The 17,039-nt window shown below is 37.4% G+C and overlaps 3 protein-coding genes across 3 annotated transcripts; 2 read left to right on the forward strand and 1 right to left on the reverse strand.

Annotated features, from left to right (window-relative positions):
- The first annotated feature begins 905 nt into the window (after positions 1-905).
- On the forward strand, positions 906-9,769 carry LOC132067919 (pentatricopeptide repeat-containing protein At2g02980, chloroplastic). The gene is made up of 2 exons (XM_059461322.1): positions 906-2,984; positions 9,660-9,769. Exon 1 carries the CDS (start codon positions 1,039-1,041, stop codon positions 2,860-2,862), a length of 1,824 nt encoding a protein of 607 aa, XP_059317305.1. The 5' UTR covers positions 906-1,038; the 3' UTR covers positions 2,863-2,984; positions 9,660-9,769.
- LOC132066243 (extracellular ribonuclease LE-like) lies at positions 9,574-10,273 on the forward strand. Its single transcript, XM_059459592.1, has 4 exons — positions 9,574-9,585; positions 9,660-9,759; positions 9,802-9,852; positions 9,939-10,273. Exons 1-4 carry the CDS (start codon positions 9,574-9,576, stop codon positions 10,271-10,273), a joined length of 498 nt encoding a protein of 165 aa, XP_059315575.1.
- Positions 10,274-12,211: 1,938 nt separating this feature from the next.
- LOC132067920 (3-ketoacyl-CoA synthase 20-like) lies at positions 12,212-15,184 on the reverse strand. Its single transcript, XM_059461323.1, has 2 exons — positions 14,400-15,184; positions 12,212-13,174 (listed from the first exon to the last, which is right to left on the reverse strand). Exons 1-2 carry the CDS (start codon positions 15,114-15,116, stop codon positions 12,410-12,412), a joined length of 1,482 nt encoding a protein of 493 aa, XP_059317306.1. The 5' UTR covers positions 15,117-15,184; the 3' UTR covers positions 12,212-12,409.
- Positions 15,185-17,039: the final 1,855 nt, after the last annotated feature.

Raw genomic sequence — 17,039 nt, forward strand, 5'->3', positions numbered from 1 at the left:
ATCTACCCTGAACATACCATCCTCTCATTGTATCCTTCAGAGAAATCAGCTTCCTCCAATACCAACTGTTGTCCAAAGGAGCTTTGTGTACCCATATGCTAGTATCATTTTTAATGTAAATCCCATGGACCCATTTAACCCATAGTGAGTCTTTTTTCAGCACAATCTGCCAAAGAAGCATTCCAACAGAGGCTATATTCCATTGTCCACAACCTTTGATATTGAGTTCTCCATACTTCTCAGGAACATATACTTTGTTCCAAGAAATAAGTGGTATCTTCCTCTTATCTTTTGTGCTACCTCAAAGGTATTCTTTACATTTCTTGTCCACCTCTTTCACTACACCTTGAGGCAGAATAAAGACTGAACCCCAAAAACCTATGGATTGGAAACAGCATGCAAGCACTACCTGCAACCTGCCTGCATACGATAGTTGCCTAGAATATGTGGTCTTGATCCTCTCTGTAATCTTATCAATCAAAAGATGACATTCTAATTTGCTGAATTTTTTAGATGAAAGGGGTAATACTTGTTATGGGATAATGCGACATTTCATTGACGGTATTTTACCGGCATTAAGTTATACAGGACCGGGTGTATAATAAGAAAAAGTACATTAGTAATGTATTGAAATATATTAGTAATGTCTTGAAATTAAACTATTTAACATAAAAATATCCTTTTAGATTAACTAATTCATGTATAACAATCCAAATTGACATGAACTCCTAAGGGAAAAGAAAAGAGATACGAGAAAATACTTTTTTGCACTCAATCTATTAAATTAAAAAATTTATTATAAAAGTCTTGGTTAAAATAAATTTATAATGATTTCTAAAAATGGAAATAGGAGAACAATTTTTAAGAAAAAGACAGTGGCATAGGATAATTGAGTTGCAAAATGAAAGGCCAAAAGTAGGAAAAGCCAAACTAGGAATAATCCTTTTATTTGATATATACAATACAATATGAAACCTTTAACAACCTTAACGACTTTGTTCCCTCCAAAACAATTTTATAACTGCAAATCTTTAATCCATGACAATTCCAGTACCATCACTCACAGTAGTGCCTTTTTCTTGCCAAAATTTCAACACAAAGTATTCAAGAAAATACACATTTAGTCCAATTGAATTTGACCCTCTTTCTCTTATACCCAAAATCAAATCTTTAAGAGACCTCAAGCAAATTCAAGCCATTTCCATAAAAACCCACAAGCAAAATGATATCTTTTTTATGAGTAAGCTCATAAATTTTTGTACAACTAATCCAACACCTGCTTCTATGCACTATGCACACCACTTGTTTGATAAAATTCCTCAACCAGATATAGTCCTTTTTAACTTTTTGGCTCGTGGATATGCTCGTAGTGACACCCCATTATATGCTTTTGTTGTGTTCTTGAAAATTCTAACATTAGGTATTGCTCCTGATTTTTATACATTTCCTTCTTTGTTGAAGGCTTGTGCAGGTTCAAAAGCTTTAGAGGAAGGTAAACAATTGCATTGTTTCTTGATTAAATATGGCCTTAACGACGATATTTATGTTTGTCCTGCACTTATGAATATGTACATTGAGTGTAATGACAATGGTTCAGCTCGACGCGTTTTTGATAGGATAGTGGAACCTTGTGTGGTAATGTATAACGCGATCATAATGGGATACGTGAGAAGTAGCGAGCCAAATGAGGCTCTATCGTTGTTTCGCAAATTGCAAGTGAAAAAAATTAAGCCTACTGAAGTTACGATTCTAGGTGTTGTTTCATCGTGTGCTTTGTTGGGTACATTGGGATTTGGAAAATGGGTGCATGAATATGTTAAGAAGAACGGGTTTGATCGATGCGTTAAGGTGAATACAGCACTTATTGATATGTATGCAAAGTGTGGGAGCTTACCTGATGCGATTTCTGTTTTTGAAAGCATGAGTTATAAGGACACACAAGCATGGTCATCAATGATAATGGCTTATGCTATTCATGGTCGTGCTCGTTGTGCAATATCTTTGTTTCAAGAGATGCAGAAAGCACGAGTTAGTCCTGATGGAATTACATTTTTGGGTCTACTCTATGCCTGCAACCACAGAGGATTGATCGAAGAAGGTTTTAGATTTTTCAATAGCATGAAAGAGAACTACAGGATTGTACCGGGCTTGAAACACTATGGATGCATGTTGGATTTGTTAGCTCGGGCTGGCCGACTTACTGATGCATTTAACTTTTTAATGGAATTGCCAATTAGGCCTACAGTTTTACTTTGGCGGATATTGTTAGCTGCTTGCAACATCCATGGAAATGTCGATTTGGGGAAGTTGGTACTTGAACGAATCTTTGAAATGGACAAATCACATAGTGGCGATTACGTGATTTTTTCAAACATGTGTGCACGAGCTGGGAAGTGGGAAGAAGTGAATTATATCTGGAAAGTAATGAAAGTTAGAGGGATTAAAAAAATTCCTGGCTGTAGTTCGATAGAGGTTGACAATGTACAGCATGAATTCTTCTCTGGGGAGGTTACGCGTATTGAGCACAGGGAGCTGCACCAGGAAGTTGACAAGTTAATTGAGAAATTGAAATTGGTTGGTTATGTTCCTGATACTTCTATATCTTTTCGTCCTGGATTAGAAGATGAAGATAAAGAAGCTACTTTGAGGTACCACAGTGAAAAATTGGCAATTACTTTTGGTCTTCTTAATAGTCCACCTGGAAAAACAATTCGCATTGTTAAAAACCTTAGAATCTGTGGGGATTGCCATTCAGCTGCAAAATTCATATCACTTATCTTTAAACGACATATTATTATCAGAGATATGCAACGGTTTCATCATTTTGAAGGCGGAAAATGTTCTTGTGGGGATTTTTGGTAACATCAACAGGAGCAAATGCAGAATTTTCTTGTGATAATTGGGTGTTCTCATCAGATATCAAAATAATTTGTCTCACATATTTGTTTTGCTAGTGAAAAGCCAAGCCCGAGGTTATAAAATAAGTAGGTTTCTTGTCCTTCTTTACTACAGTATATTACATTCTACTCAGTTTCTTTAATTTTTGTAACCCATAAATTAAAGGTGAAGCTACACTTTCTTAAAATCAACTGAAGTGCCAAACAGCACTAATTCAAGAAGATAACCTAAAATTGGATATGTGATAGCCCTGTATTGTGGAAAATGAAATTTAAGTCTACAACTAACATCTTTGAATACTGTACTTCCACTTTGTTATATAATTTCCTTAATTTTCCAAACAAAGGCCTAATTGATGTCCTAGATGAGACCATTATATGTATTAGACGACAGAGCCATTTCTGGTGAGTAACTAATAATGCTTTATGAAAAGAAAGCGCCACATATCTTGAATACATTAATCTGCTTGATGAAATTCTGGCCGCCAACCATTAGTTAGAATTTTATGAGTTGGCCTGTAAGGTTGATAGTACATGTGGTACCTATTCCTTCTTAGCATGCTTTCCACATTTCTGCTATGATGAGTCAAGTCAAGAAATGGCTCCACTGGCCACATGCTAACTGTCCAGATTGTTCTGTTAGAGTAACGTTAGCAGTGCGTTGTTCACTTGATTTTACGCTTTTCCTCATGAATAGAACTATTACTACTAAAACGAAGTTTGGTGATCGTTTCCATTACACACTGGTAATCCTGATGATTCCTAGTTTTCATACGTGTGTATGTATAGCTCTAGACGGCAAACACCTTCTTCAACTCCAATAAAAACCTTATGTGCAGACAAGGATGGGATACTACCACCCTATGCTGATCAAGCTCATTATATTAAAATGTTTGTTTGTTTTCTGTGCCTCACAGAGTTTTGATTTCTTTTACTTTGTTCAGCAAGCAAGTCTTCCACTTATCACTAGTTCCTCATAGAATAGGATATTATTACCCAAGTTTGAACTTTTCTAACTTTAAGGTTATGTTTGCTCTCAGTGGCCACCAGCACAATGTGACCAAAAACGAAGTTGTTGCTATCCAACTACTGGAAAGCCAGCACTGGACTTTGTGATAACTGAATTGCAGGATTAAGAAACTAATCGAGAATTCAAGTAACTGTAGAGGAGTTTCAACAGAGGAAACTCGAGCTTAACAGTTAAGAAAATGGGGGATTTAGGTGATTTTAGGAAGAAGAAGTAGGATAAGAGAAAGGATATATTTTCATAGATGATTGTAGAATGAATTGAATACAATGCTATATAGATCACAGCTGATCCCATTTCAATAACTGCTCCAACTGCCTAACTATTTTCTTGACAGCTGTAACTAACAAACTGACAGTTCTGGACTAACTAACTAGTCTGTTGACTAACTAACTAACTGAGTAGGAAATTCTCTAGAATCACAATATTGGCAACTGAATTACAAGACCACAAAATACATGTATCAGTACTGCCATCCCAGAAAAGATCCTTGTCCTCAAGGATCAAAATCAGGGAATCTGGTCTTGAGAACATTGAAATACTCCCATGTAGCATAATCAGCAGACAAACCAGTCCACTTCACCAAAACTTGAGCTACTGCTTTGTTGCCTTTCTTCACCATTCTTCTTTGTAATATGGATTCAGGATTGGGACAGTGAGGGTTAGCAATATCAGTGGTGGGAGGGTAAGCAATTTCAGTAGGTACAACATGACATTTCTTAAGAAGAGAAACATGAACTGTGGGGTGGATTTTGACTGATGGTGGAAACAGTAAAGTGTAAGCTACTGGGCCAGCCTTCTTGAGAATTTGGAATGGACCATAGTATCTGGCTGCTAGTTTGTGGAAGGGTTGAGAAGAGAGGATAGATTGCTTGTAAGGTTGCACCTTGAGAAACACCCAATCCCCTACATCAAAATTTCTGTCACTTCTATGGTTGTCTGCCTGCTGTTTCATTCTGAGTTGAGCTCTACCCAAGTGATGCTTCAAGAGTTGTAGCTTCAATTCTCTTTGGAGTAATGTATGATCAACTTCAGCTGAAGCTGATTCCCCAGGTAAGTAAGGTAAATGGAGAGGAGGGGGCCTGCCATAGAGAGCTTCATAAGGGGTTGTTTTAATAGCTGAATGGTAGGATGTGTTATACCAGTACTCAGCCATGGGTAAGCAAGAAAACCAGTTAGTAGCATCTTCAAGACAAAAACATCTCAAGTAGGTTTCTAAGCACCTGTTTAAGACCTCAGTCTGACCATCAGACTGAGGATGATATGCTGTAGAAGTGTTCAATTGCACACCTTGCAAGTTGAACAAGTCTTGCCAAAAAGAACTGAGGAAAACAGCATCCCTATCACTAATGATAGAATCAGGTAAACCATGGAGCTTGACAATATTATCCAAGAAAACTTTGGCAACAGACTGAGCAGTATAGGGATGTTTCAGAGGGATGAAATGCCCATACTTGCTTAATCTATCAACAACCACTAATATCATCTCATGACCCTGTGATTTTGGTAGACCATCAATGAAATCCATGCTTATCTGTGACCACACCACCTCAGGGATGGGAAGAGGCTAGAGTAAGCCTGGGTAAGCAGCTAGATCAGACTTACTTCTTTGACACACAACACAGTTCTGAATAAACTGTTTCACATCCAACCTGATGCCTTTCCAATAGAATAATGTCAACAACCTTTTCAAGGTTGCTTCCACCCCTGAGTGACCACCTTGAGGACTAGAATGCCATAGTTTGATGATTTCAGACCTCAATTGAGGTACCTTGCCAACTACCAGTTTCCCCTTCCTTCTCAACTGGTTATTCAACCAAGTAAATTGTGAATGAGCATCAGGAGTAGCCAGCAGGTGTTCAATTAAGTCTTTGAGCTCCATATCAGTGGCCCAACTAGCAGTTATAGCTTGAAGTAGATCAGTGTCTGTAGGAGAAATCAATAAGGTCATAAGCTCAGCACCAGTCACCCTTGATAAAGCATCAGCTACCTTGTTTTCCACCCCCTTTTTGTATTCAATAGTGTAGTCAAATGGTAACAACTTAGTCAACCATAGCAGCTGAGAGTTGGTATGCAATTTTTGTTCCATCAAGTACTTCAAAGCCTTTTGATCAGTCTTGATGACAAATTTCTGGCCTAACAGATACTGAGACCATTTTGTCACTGCATGAACAATGGCCAGTAACTCTCTATCATATACTGATAAGGCAGCATGCTTAGGTGATAATGCTTTACTAATGAAAGCTATAGGGTGACCTTGTTGCATCAGTACAGCCCCAATACCATATCCACTAGCATCAGTCTCCACCACAAAAGTCTTGGTGATGTCAGGTAGTGCAAGTACAGGAGCCTTTGTCAAAGCAGATTTCAATGCTTCAAAAGCACCAGTTGCTTGTTGAGACCATTTGAAACTGTCTTTTTTCAAAAGATCAGTTAATGGCCTAGAAATCACTCCAAATCCTCGGATGAATCTTCTATAATAACCAGCTAATCCAAGGAACCCTCTCAATTGTTTCAGAGTTGTTGGCATAGGCCATTTCTGAACTGATTCTATCTTTTGAGGATCAGTAGAAACCCCTTCCTTGGTAATGAAGTGTCCCAAGTATTCAATCCTGTCAACCCCAAAGAAACACTTACTTTGCTTGGCATACAACTGGTGTTTTTGCATCTCTTGAAAAACAGCCCTTAAGTGTATCAAATGCGCTTTAATATCTCTGCTGTAAATCAGTAAGTCATCAAAGAAAACAAGCACAAATTTCCTTAAGAATTGCTGAAACACAGAATTCATCAAGCCTTGAAAAGTTGCAGGGGCATTTGATAGACCAAATGGCATAACAAGGTACTCATAATGACCTGAATGAGTCCTAAATGCAGTTTTTGGTACATCCTCAGTAGCCATTCTCAGTTGGTGATAACCAGCTCTGAGGTCAATTTTTGAAAAAATTTCAGACCCTCCAAGTTCATCTAACAAATCTTCTACTATTGGAATAGGAAATTTGTTCTTCACAGTAGCTTTGTTTAAATCTCTATAGTCAACACATAATCTCCATGTACCATCTTTTTTCCCAACTAATACAACAGGTGCAGCAAAGGGACTACAACTTGGTTGAATGATCCCTTGTTTAAGCATTTGATTAACTAAGGACTCTATCACATCCTTTTTAACTGATGGATACCTGTATGGTCTTTTATTGATTGGTTCGGTACCGAGTACTTTCACAACACTACCCTATGATCAAACACTCCTCTAGAAGGTGGGAGTGTAGTTGGTTCTGCAAATAATTCTTTAAACTCAAGTAGTAAACTGGCTAGGGCAGGATCAGTGACAGATGTGTTCTTAGTTTCTAGAGAATACCATTGTCTTTCTTCATTCAAATTGGATACCAACTGAAGCATATAGAGTTGTGTATGGTTACCTGATGAAATCTTGGCTAGTTTCCCAGCTCCAGTGTTCAATATCTGTTTACCAGCACCCCTTAGAACATGTTTCTTGCCCTTATACATAAACTCCATTGTTAAATTTCTGAAGTTCATTTTGATATCACCTAATGTCAATAACCACTGAACCCCTAGGACTACCCCACAGTTGCCCAAGGGTAACACCAAGAATTCAGCTGAAAATTCTGCTCCTTGTAATAACCAAGAGATCCTACACATCTTGTCCACTGGTATGCTACCATTTCCTGTAGCAACTGGTTGAGAAATGGTTTGAACAACAGGACACCCCAACTGTTCCACCAGTGATGGATCAATGAAGTTGTGTGAACTTCCTGTGTCCACCAATATGTGTAAAGGTTTCTTAAAGTGATAACCCGTAACTCTTAAGGTCCTGTACCCCAGTGATCCATTTAAAGCATGCATGGAAATCTCTAATTTTTCTTGGATTTGCTCTATTGCTTGATCTGACTCCTCAGTTGGTGATTCTTGTTCACAACACTGATCTTCTTCTTCTTGTTCTTCTAACTCAAGAAGATATAGTTGCTTCAAATTCCTGCACTTGTGGCCTGGAACATACTTCTCATTACAAAAGAAGCAAAGTCCTTGAGCCCTTTTTTCATTCATCTCTTCTGGTGTGAGGGTTCTTCGGTTGAATCCTCTTTGAGTTGGTTGTCCTCCTCTATTAGGTGTTGGCAAAATAGGTTTGTTGTACTGCCCCCTCTGATCATTAAACCTTCTTGAAGAATTTCCCACATTGCTTGAACTCATAGCAGGAAAAGAACTTTTTATTACAGCAGCAAGATATGCCTCTTCCATTCTGGCAGATTTGTAAGCTTGTGTTAATGTGATAGGTTCAGCCCTCTTAACAGCAATGTTCAACTCAGGTTTCAGTCCTCCAATGAAGCAACTGATAGCATTTTCTTGAGACAAGGTGACCCTAGTCAAGTTCCTTTCAAAAATAGCCTGATACTCCACCACACTTCCTAGTTGCTTCACCTTCTTGATTTCCTCCATGGGATCATCAAAAGCTGTACCAAATCTTTCCACCATAGCCATGATATAATCATTCCAAGTAGCAGGTTGAAGGTATTTTCTATATCTCATAAAGGACAAATGCCATTGTATGGCTTCACCCTCCAATTGTAAAGCAGCTACATTAACTTTCTCATGGCCTGGAACATTTTCCATTTCAAAGAATTGTTCGATTTTGAACAACCAAGAACTTAAATCTTCCCCAGTAAACCTTAAGAAATCCATTCTTGACCATCTAGAGAAGTTCGAATGGTGAGAAGTATGGCTAGCAGGGCTCCTTCCTCTTTGGATCCTTTCTTCGGTTCTGGCCCTTCTTTCTTCTGAGTGGTCCACCCTAATTGGATCTTCTTGTTCGTGTTCCATTGGAAATTTATCTCGTCTACGTTCATCTGTATTTGTGAGTTGATTCTTCAATTCGAGTACTGTTTGATCCAGTTTCTTCAAATTGGATACATCACCTGCCAAGGTTCCCAATTCTGCTAACATCTTTTGCATCATCTCTCTCAGTTCTCCCATTTCAGAAGGAGAATCTCCACTAGTTTGTTCTCCATTTGCCCTAGTGCCTTTTGCCATTGATGCCGAGGATTCAATGGCTCTGATACCACTGATAACTGAATTGCAGGATTAAGTAACTAATCGAGAATTCAAGTAAGCGCCAGAGGAGTTTCAACGGAGGAAACTCGAGCTTAACGGTTAAGAAAATGGGGGATTTAGGTGATTTTAGGAAGAAGAAGCAGGATAAGAGAAAGGATATATTTTCATAGATGATTGTAAAATGAATTGAATAAAATGCTGTATAGATCACAGCTGATCCCATTTCAATAACTGCTCCAACTGCCTAACTATTTTCTTGACGACCGTAACTAACAAGGCCGACAGTTCTAACTAACTAACTAGTACGTTGACTAACTAACTAACCGAGTAGGAAATTCTCTAGAATCACAATATTGGCAACTGAATTACAAGACCACAAAATACATGTATCACTTTGGCATTCACGGGCTTTGGCCAAATTACAACAATGGTTCCTACCCAAAAAGTTGTAATACCACAATCCTCTATGATGAAACAGAGGTAAGCTCAACGGATTGCAATATTACGTGTTATAAAGTGATGCTTTTTCGTACCTTGGCTCCGGCACACTGGCATTTTCTCGGGAACATATTTAATTTTGCCGAAATGGTTGCTCAAGTAAGTTTTCTCCCAAGTTTCTACCAGTAGAGTTCCTTTACTAACTCTACTCATGAAAATTTATGTTGGTCCAGATTGAAGACCTGATAAGTAGCACGCAAGAGAACTGGCCGACACTAGCCTGTCCAAGAAATAACGGGACAAGATTCTGGTCACATGAATGGGAAAAACACGGTACCTGTTGACTTCTTGATGAGCATTCTTACGTCAAAGCAGCTCTGACCATTAGGGAGAAGGTGAATCTGCTTTCAGTTCTTAAGAACACAGGTACTTATAGTTCTAAAACATTTTGAATTTATCCGTCCAGTCAGCATCAAATTATTCTATTAACTCTTGACATAATTATGTTGCAGGAATTGAACCAGGAGGTTTTTACAGCTTGGAAGCCGTGAAGGAAGCTATAAAAAATGGAACCGGACACGAAGCAGCAATACAATGTAATAAGGAAGCACATGGTAACAACCAACTGTACCAGGTTTATCTTTGTGTTGATAAATATGGTACAGACCTCATCGATTGTCCAATACTCCCCAAAAGGAAATGCAATGAAACTATTGAGTTCGCCACCTTTGGTACAGAAGCCTTCGTCGAGGAAGGATCTTCCTTCACTCTTTCTCTAGAGAGTGACCAATCTTCAACCCAAAGGGCGGAGCTAGGAATTTTGTCAAGGGTGTTCGAATTCATATAATCTATATATTAAGGGTGTTCAATATGTAATATATGTCTATAATACTAATAATTGACATGTCTACACGGCTGTGGCTCCACCACTGCTTCAACCTGCTAGGCCTTTTCTTTCCCATGTTGCATTGTGCCTTCTTCTGAAATAAGATTGTCCCGGCTTAGGGATTTTCCATATTTTTATTGAGGTTAGTTGAGATTTAGCTGAAGCAACTTTGTGCAACTTATTTTGATGTACTTCTATCGTGATGATAAAGTCAAGACTATTGGCTTCTTGTAATTGAACTTCCAGTTATTCACTACGATTCTCAACCAGAAAGATTGTGTTGTTTCATACTAATGGGTTGATTCCCTTTCTTATCCTGTTTGAAAGTCTATCTTTGAGGGGCCGTTTGGTTCAAGGGATTAGGCGGGTTATCCTGGTTTAAATTTTGGGATTAAATTTATCCCATGTTTGGTTGGAGATATTAGCTAAAACCGGTATTATTTTTATCCCAAAATCTTGGTACAACTATTCCATACACAGGGTGGGAAAAGTTATCCAGGTTATAGTCTTGGTTTTAGTCCCGGGATTATAGTTCTAGGATATCCTGCTTTTGAACCAAGCGACCTTTCAAGTGGTTTGTCCGTCCATATTTTTTGGATAAAATGCAGATTTTATTTGGATAATCATTGTCAAACTGACCACATTGACTATGAAGAAAGAGAGAAGCTTCTTTTAAAAGTTTTTCGCAATTTCATAGGCCTAGCCCCAACAACCATCAACTCCTTACTGGATTGGAATCGTGAACATCGAATAAGACCATTCTCATGTCTGACATAAAAGGAGTACTATAATCAACTTGTATGGACCTCTTTGTTACAAGCCAACTATTAATCTGCATTTTGAAATGGTTGCAGGGTCTCAAGTTCTATCTTAATACTAATAGTTTATCTATAAATGAAGCTAGAATTATTGCAACCACGGCTCCTTGTGGTCTGCCATTGAGATTATTATCATTTCATTAAGCTGTGGTTGATTAATTAGCACTGCATTAAGATTGTGGCTTTGCCTTTGATAGGGACTTTGGTTCGAGTCCAACTCGTGAAGCAGTTTGTGACTTGTGAATATACCTCGAGATAACGTTTTATCCACTACCCATCCTCGAAATCTAGTGTAGTTCAGTCATATAGGACTTGAACTAGGGGCTTTCTCTGTTGGTTTAATTGACCGTTAGGTGGAACGTGGCGAATCCAAAATTTAAAATTAAGGGTGCTAAACTACTTTTAACCTGGAATTGCTAGTGAGATTGGATGCTAAGTCAATATATTTGTATGCATTGCCAGTTCCTCAATATAATAATAGTGTTAATTCCATGAAGGAAATGAAAATTCCAGTCTTCCAGTCTTTTTTGCTGGCATCCTATCTCAAAGAACCAGTCATATATCATGTGTACCTTGCTCTTCTCTTGCAAATTGCGATATCACATCACAGCTTTCCTGTTTTTTGAATGGTGGTCCTGTGAATAGAGGTAAAAGAAGACCAAAAAAAAAAAAAAAAAAAAAAAAAGGGTCATTGATGAGATTTACAAAAATTTTACTCAAATAATTGTGGATAAAGTTTTTCCGAGTACGGAACCAAAATAACGCGAAAACAATTTTTGTAACGAAAATGGGTGCCAAAAACTAAAAGTAACAAAAATAAGGTTAAAGCATGAATTTCATGTATTATTATACCAACACACTGGTTTATCTGAATTTGTTACTTCTAGTTTTTGGCACTCATGTTTGTTACGAAATATACCTTTTTTGCCTCATTTTGGTTTCGAACTCACATTCTGCCCCCTCCTTCCTTTCTTTCCCCACAATTTTGTAATAAACTAGGTGAGATTCAAGAACAAGGTATTTTCCTTCAACATAAAGAGCATGAATGAGCTAATTAAACATTGAAATAAAAAGATTGGAATTCAAGTCACCAATCTAACTGAAATCTTGTAATGAAAATTGAAATTCGAACAACCTACTGGTGCCCCATCTGACTTCAATTTTGGACCTCTAGATACGTCGATCGTACAAATAATTGTTGCACAATCTATACACGAGTGATTCTGGTTTTGTTATACGGTTTATCTAGCTAGTACTTGAACAAGATATGTAAAAGGCGTCAACATGGGACTTGAACAGGAAAATCGTCAATCTCATCCGTCCACGCATTCTTTTCTTTGGCTGCATTGACAGTCTTCAATGCGCGCCAAACAGCACTGTTACATTTGAAGCCTGATCCGAAACCAATTTGCCATGCTCTATCGCCCTTCTTTATCCTCCCTTTGGCCTCGGAATAAGCCAAATTGTACCACACCGAGCTGCTTGAAGTGTTTCCGAACCTATAAAGAGTCATTCTTGAAGGTTCCATAAGTGCTTCAGGAAGATCAAGATTCTTCTGAAGCTCGTCCAGCACGGCTCTCCCCCCGGCATGAATGCAAAAATGCTCGAAAGCCATCTTGAAATCCGGGATGTATGGTTTGATTTTCCTCTTAAAGACGTTCCTCGAGATTAACGAGGCGAAAAAGAGGAGCTGCTCGGACATTGGGAGGACTAGTGGGCCAAGAGTTGTGATATTAGCTTTTAAGGCCTCACCAGCTACAGCCATTAGGTCTTTTGACAATGACATGCCTTTTTTTCCATCCTCTTCCTCGTCTTGGTACACACAACTGAATGCTCTGTCGTCCGCGCCTTTATGGGTGCGGACGACGTGCATCAGTTGATATTTCGAGCGCCAACGGTCGGAGAAACGGTTCGAAAGGAGAACAGCAGATGCACCCATTCGGAAAATCATATTTGGTATTAGCTTTGATTTATCGTTCCCTGTATAGAAGGCTGATGAGACTATCTCCGTGCTTACTATAAGTGCATAGCTGTTGGCTTGCCCCTGTTCAATCATTTCACAAGTCAGCAATTTTGACTACCATGATATACATTTTCACTCAGTTATCATATAGCTATATGATGATGTTTGATTAGATACGGAGTTTAACAAAAAAAAAATTATAACATACCATAAATATCCTTAGAACTTGTGATATTAAACATGCATATTTAATAATATTTATTTTGACAATGAAAAAAATATTTCTTAAAGATTGATGGATGAAAGTCATTTTCGTTCGTACATATTTCAGCTCATTACGTTATAATATCACCAACTTTTATTAAACTAGACATCATTATTAATGAATATGGTGTTTAATGAACCTTTCAGAGTGTTAAAGACTAATAATGATGTCTAGTTTAATAAAAGTTGGTGATATTATAACGTAATGAGTTGAAATATGTACGAACGAAAATGACTTTTACCCGTTTGGATTGACTTATAGCTTAAAAATGTTTGCAGTTTAGTTCGAAAAAATAAGTTGGGAAATCCAACTTATTTTTTTTGGCTTATGTTTCTTTTCAAATTATAAAGTACGCTTTTAGATAAACCAAGTTAAATGTTCAATTATTTTTAAGAACCTTATTTTAAGACAAATGACTTTTAAGTTCTGGCCAACCCAAACACTCAAAAAAGCTGAAAACAGCTTATAAGCCAACTTATAAGCCAATCCAAACGGGCTCTTTCATCCAAAAGCGATAGAATTTATGTTCCCTCTTTTGGTAGAAAAATGCCTCTTGGGAAAGATTCTTTAGCAACCAAACTTCAGAAAATGACTTATCTTTTCAAAACCATTTTTCGGCAAGTATTCTCCTTCATACCAAACACACTCCAAGAACAATATAAAAAGTATAAAATTTAAAAAATTCCAAACTTTAAGATATTGATCTTTTTGCAACAGACTTAAAAAAAATATAGGGACATAACAATAAAATTCTCAGTGAATAAGTTATTGGAACCTTCATTGAAGTGTTTCTCTATGGAGTATTATATATTAATGAGGATTTAACTTATATATATAGATAGAGCAAAAATGTTTACACCATCAGTTCAATATAATTGATTATTAACTGGTTATTTCTTTATTTTTTAAGTTATAATATCAAGCTCGCCATGAAATAGTAAGCCAACTTAATCTAGCAATATAAAAATTCATACACTCACAATGCACAGAACTTAAACTCATGACAAAACTCTCAAAGGTAGAGAAAGAAGATACATTAACCTGTAAAAGCCTGTTAGCCAGGTCCACGGAAATGAGTCCAGCGCTGCAGCCCATACCCCCAAGGTTATATGTAATCACATTGACTCCAAGCTTATAATGGTTCACAACCATAGCAGAAAGAGATGGTGTTGGATTAAACATACTAGAATTCACAATAATAAATCCAATCTCTCGAATTTTCACTCCGGTTTTCGCCAAGAGATCATCAATGGCACCGATGATAACCAATTTCGCTTGATGTTGGTTACTCTTGAGAGAAAAGTTCGATGGGATCCATTTATCGACTGGAATATAAGTCTTATCACTTAAACCCGACTTATACAAGATTTTCTTCTGAAAGCTCAAACTATCTTCATCGAAAATGTCTGTCAACTTCTCTACTAAACGTTCTTTTGATATCATGTAACGTTCATGTGGCTTGTAACATGCGAAATTGACTAAGTAAACATTTCGCGGACGACTCATTAAGTATACAGTGGCCAAAAAAACAACAAGGGTTGAATAAGATTTCAACATGGCAAGATTGTCCATGAGGTCTTCAACAGTAAGGGTTGAAAGATGAAGTCCCACAGCAACAAGAATTGGCACAATGAGGAGATAAATTGCATTTGATATTAGGTAATGGTATCCAAGTTTTACATATTTGAGCCTAACAGAGAGAAGAAAATTGGGTAATTTTGATGATTGAACTTCTCCATTTGGAGCATTTTCTGCCATTGCTATTTTGGAGTAGAGATCAAGAGAAAATAAGTAAAACAAGAAAGATGGAGTATGATGAGTTTTAAGGACAACAAGACTGGACAATTTAAAGAGTGAAAAAACTGGCAACGAACTCACCTCCTATTACATTAATGTGTCATTAATTGACAATGCTAAGTCAATTTTGTTATTTACATTTATCAACTTGCCATTGCCGTCACGTTAAATGCAATTAAATACGTAGCACATGTTGTATACCCCTACCTATATCCATGTGGGATGCGGCTCACCTCCAGTAGGTGATCCCTCCAGTTCCTGCAGTCCCACCCTAAATAAGCTACACGTGTCCCTTTAATTAATTAATGGACCAGATTCATTTGGTTAATTACACAACATTAACCATGGTTCCCAGCATTCTCTCTCCTCTGTACTTCCACTGCCAGCAGCAAAACCTTCCATGCCTTAATTTCATGTCATCTCTACTCTCTAGGTCGTTTAGTTGACCTTTATAGTTTTAAAGAAACCCCAAGTAGAAAAAATTTCAGTCCCAAAAAAGACAACAAAGCTTTGTCGATCACCATCGCCACCAAAATCAGGCTTTGAATGCATTCTCCTTGTTTGGATTTTTAAAATAGTATAACCCAAGTGCATCTCTTGGATTTTGTTCTCCTCTACATCTTCAGAGACTTGGGATGAAATGTGGTTCCTTTTTTCTTTTATCTTGGTGTGAAAATAGTAGCAAAAAGGAAGGATTTTCTCAACAATCTGCTCTTTTCGGATGATTGGAATGATAAGGAAGAGTTTTCTGGTGGCAATCAAAGGAAAGAGAGAATGCTCAGAACCATGGTTAATGTTGTATAATTAACCAAATGAATCTGGTCCATTAATTAATTAAAGGGACACGTGTAGCTTATTTAGGGTGGGACTGCAGGAACTGGAGGTGAGCCGCATCCCGATATGTGTCGGAAAGAAATTTCATTCGTGATACAAAGATAAGCCTAATTATTTTACTTCTAAGAAAGCGTTGCAGATTTTAAAGTAAAATGTCTTAAATGGTCACTCATATGGATGAAAATTACTGCGTAGTAAAGTGATGTATCTTTTTCTTTAATTTCTTTGTGAAAAGACTCCCTGCCTTAGAAGCTATTTTACATGAGATATGAATGAAAGCAATATTGTTATAGAGAGAGAATGAAATACTAGAGGAGAATTTTAGGACTTCAAGAAAGATAGGCGAATGATATCTATACCTGAAAGCACGTAACAAACTAAATAAAAAACTAATGGAATGCTAGAGGAGCTAACCCACTAAACTAATGGATATACGCATAGAGGAGTAGACTTAATTAAAGGTGTACGAGACTTCCTTAAAGTAGAATACAGCTTAGTTGATCCGTAGACAAGTTACTTATGAAATTATTTATGACTCAAGTACATCGAGCAATGTAATCGAACTTAGAAAATTACATCGCTTGCACTTTTTCTTTGGCAAAGATGATGCTCTCATTTGGGGACGTGCGAGGGTAATAATTACTCGATATTGTTCGGGTAAATAGTTCTTTTCCCAATGCCAACTTGTTCTATTTGATGCTTGGTTGGAGCTTATTTGCAAGCATAATATTTGTCTTTAGTCCTCTTCAGACCTATAGATTCATGAGTAAAAGCATGTTTCATAGTTGATTCAATAACCACCATTTTTCATGGGGGAACTAATTTCATACGCATCTATTGTTTCTTTTAATTGATATAAATGTACTAAATTTGCTCCTGATCAATATTAAGAATAACTATCTTCTTGAAAGGATCAGGGGCGCGGCTCCACTCCCTCGCATAAGTCTTACGCTCTTATTCGTGGCTTTTTGCTCGTCTTTCTGATTAATGAGTTGTGTTGGCATGCCATCTCGTACTAAATGCTTAGTTGGTATGCCATGTAGGAGCCAT

This window comes from Lycium ferocissimum, chromosome 8, assembly GCF_029784015.1.
Source record: "Lycium ferocissimum isolate CSIRO_LF1 chromosome 8, AGI_CSIRO_Lferr_CH_V1, whole genome shotgun sequence".
Taxonomy (NCBI): domain Eukaryota; kingdom Viridiplantae; phylum Streptophyta; class Magnoliopsida; order Solanales; family Solanaceae; genus Lycium; species Lycium ferocissimum.

Bases quoted from the DNA above. Each gene is read 5' to 3' on its own strand.
- LOC132067919 (XM_059461322.1), top strand. From the start codon at position 1,039: ATGACAATTCCAGTACCATCACTCACAGTAGTGCCTTTTTCTTGCCAA.
- LOC132067920 (XM_059461323.1), bottom strand. From the start codon at position 15,116: ATGGCAGAAAATGCTCCAAATGGAGAAGTTCAATCATCAAAATTACCC. The intron at 13,175-14,399 runs GTTAATGTATCT...ATGATTGAACAG, and splicing joins TGGCTAACAGGCTTTTACAG to GGGCAAGCCAACAGCTATGC.
- LOC132066243 (XM_059459592.1), top strand. The intron at 9,760-9,801 runs GTACCTGTTGAC...ACGTCAAAGCAG, and splicing joins ACATGAATGGGAAAAACACG to CTCTGACCATTAGGGAGAAG. The intron at 9,853-9,938 runs GTACTTATAGTT...ATTATGTTGCAG, and splicing joins TTCAGTTCTTAAGAACACAG to GAATTGAACCAGGAGGTTTT.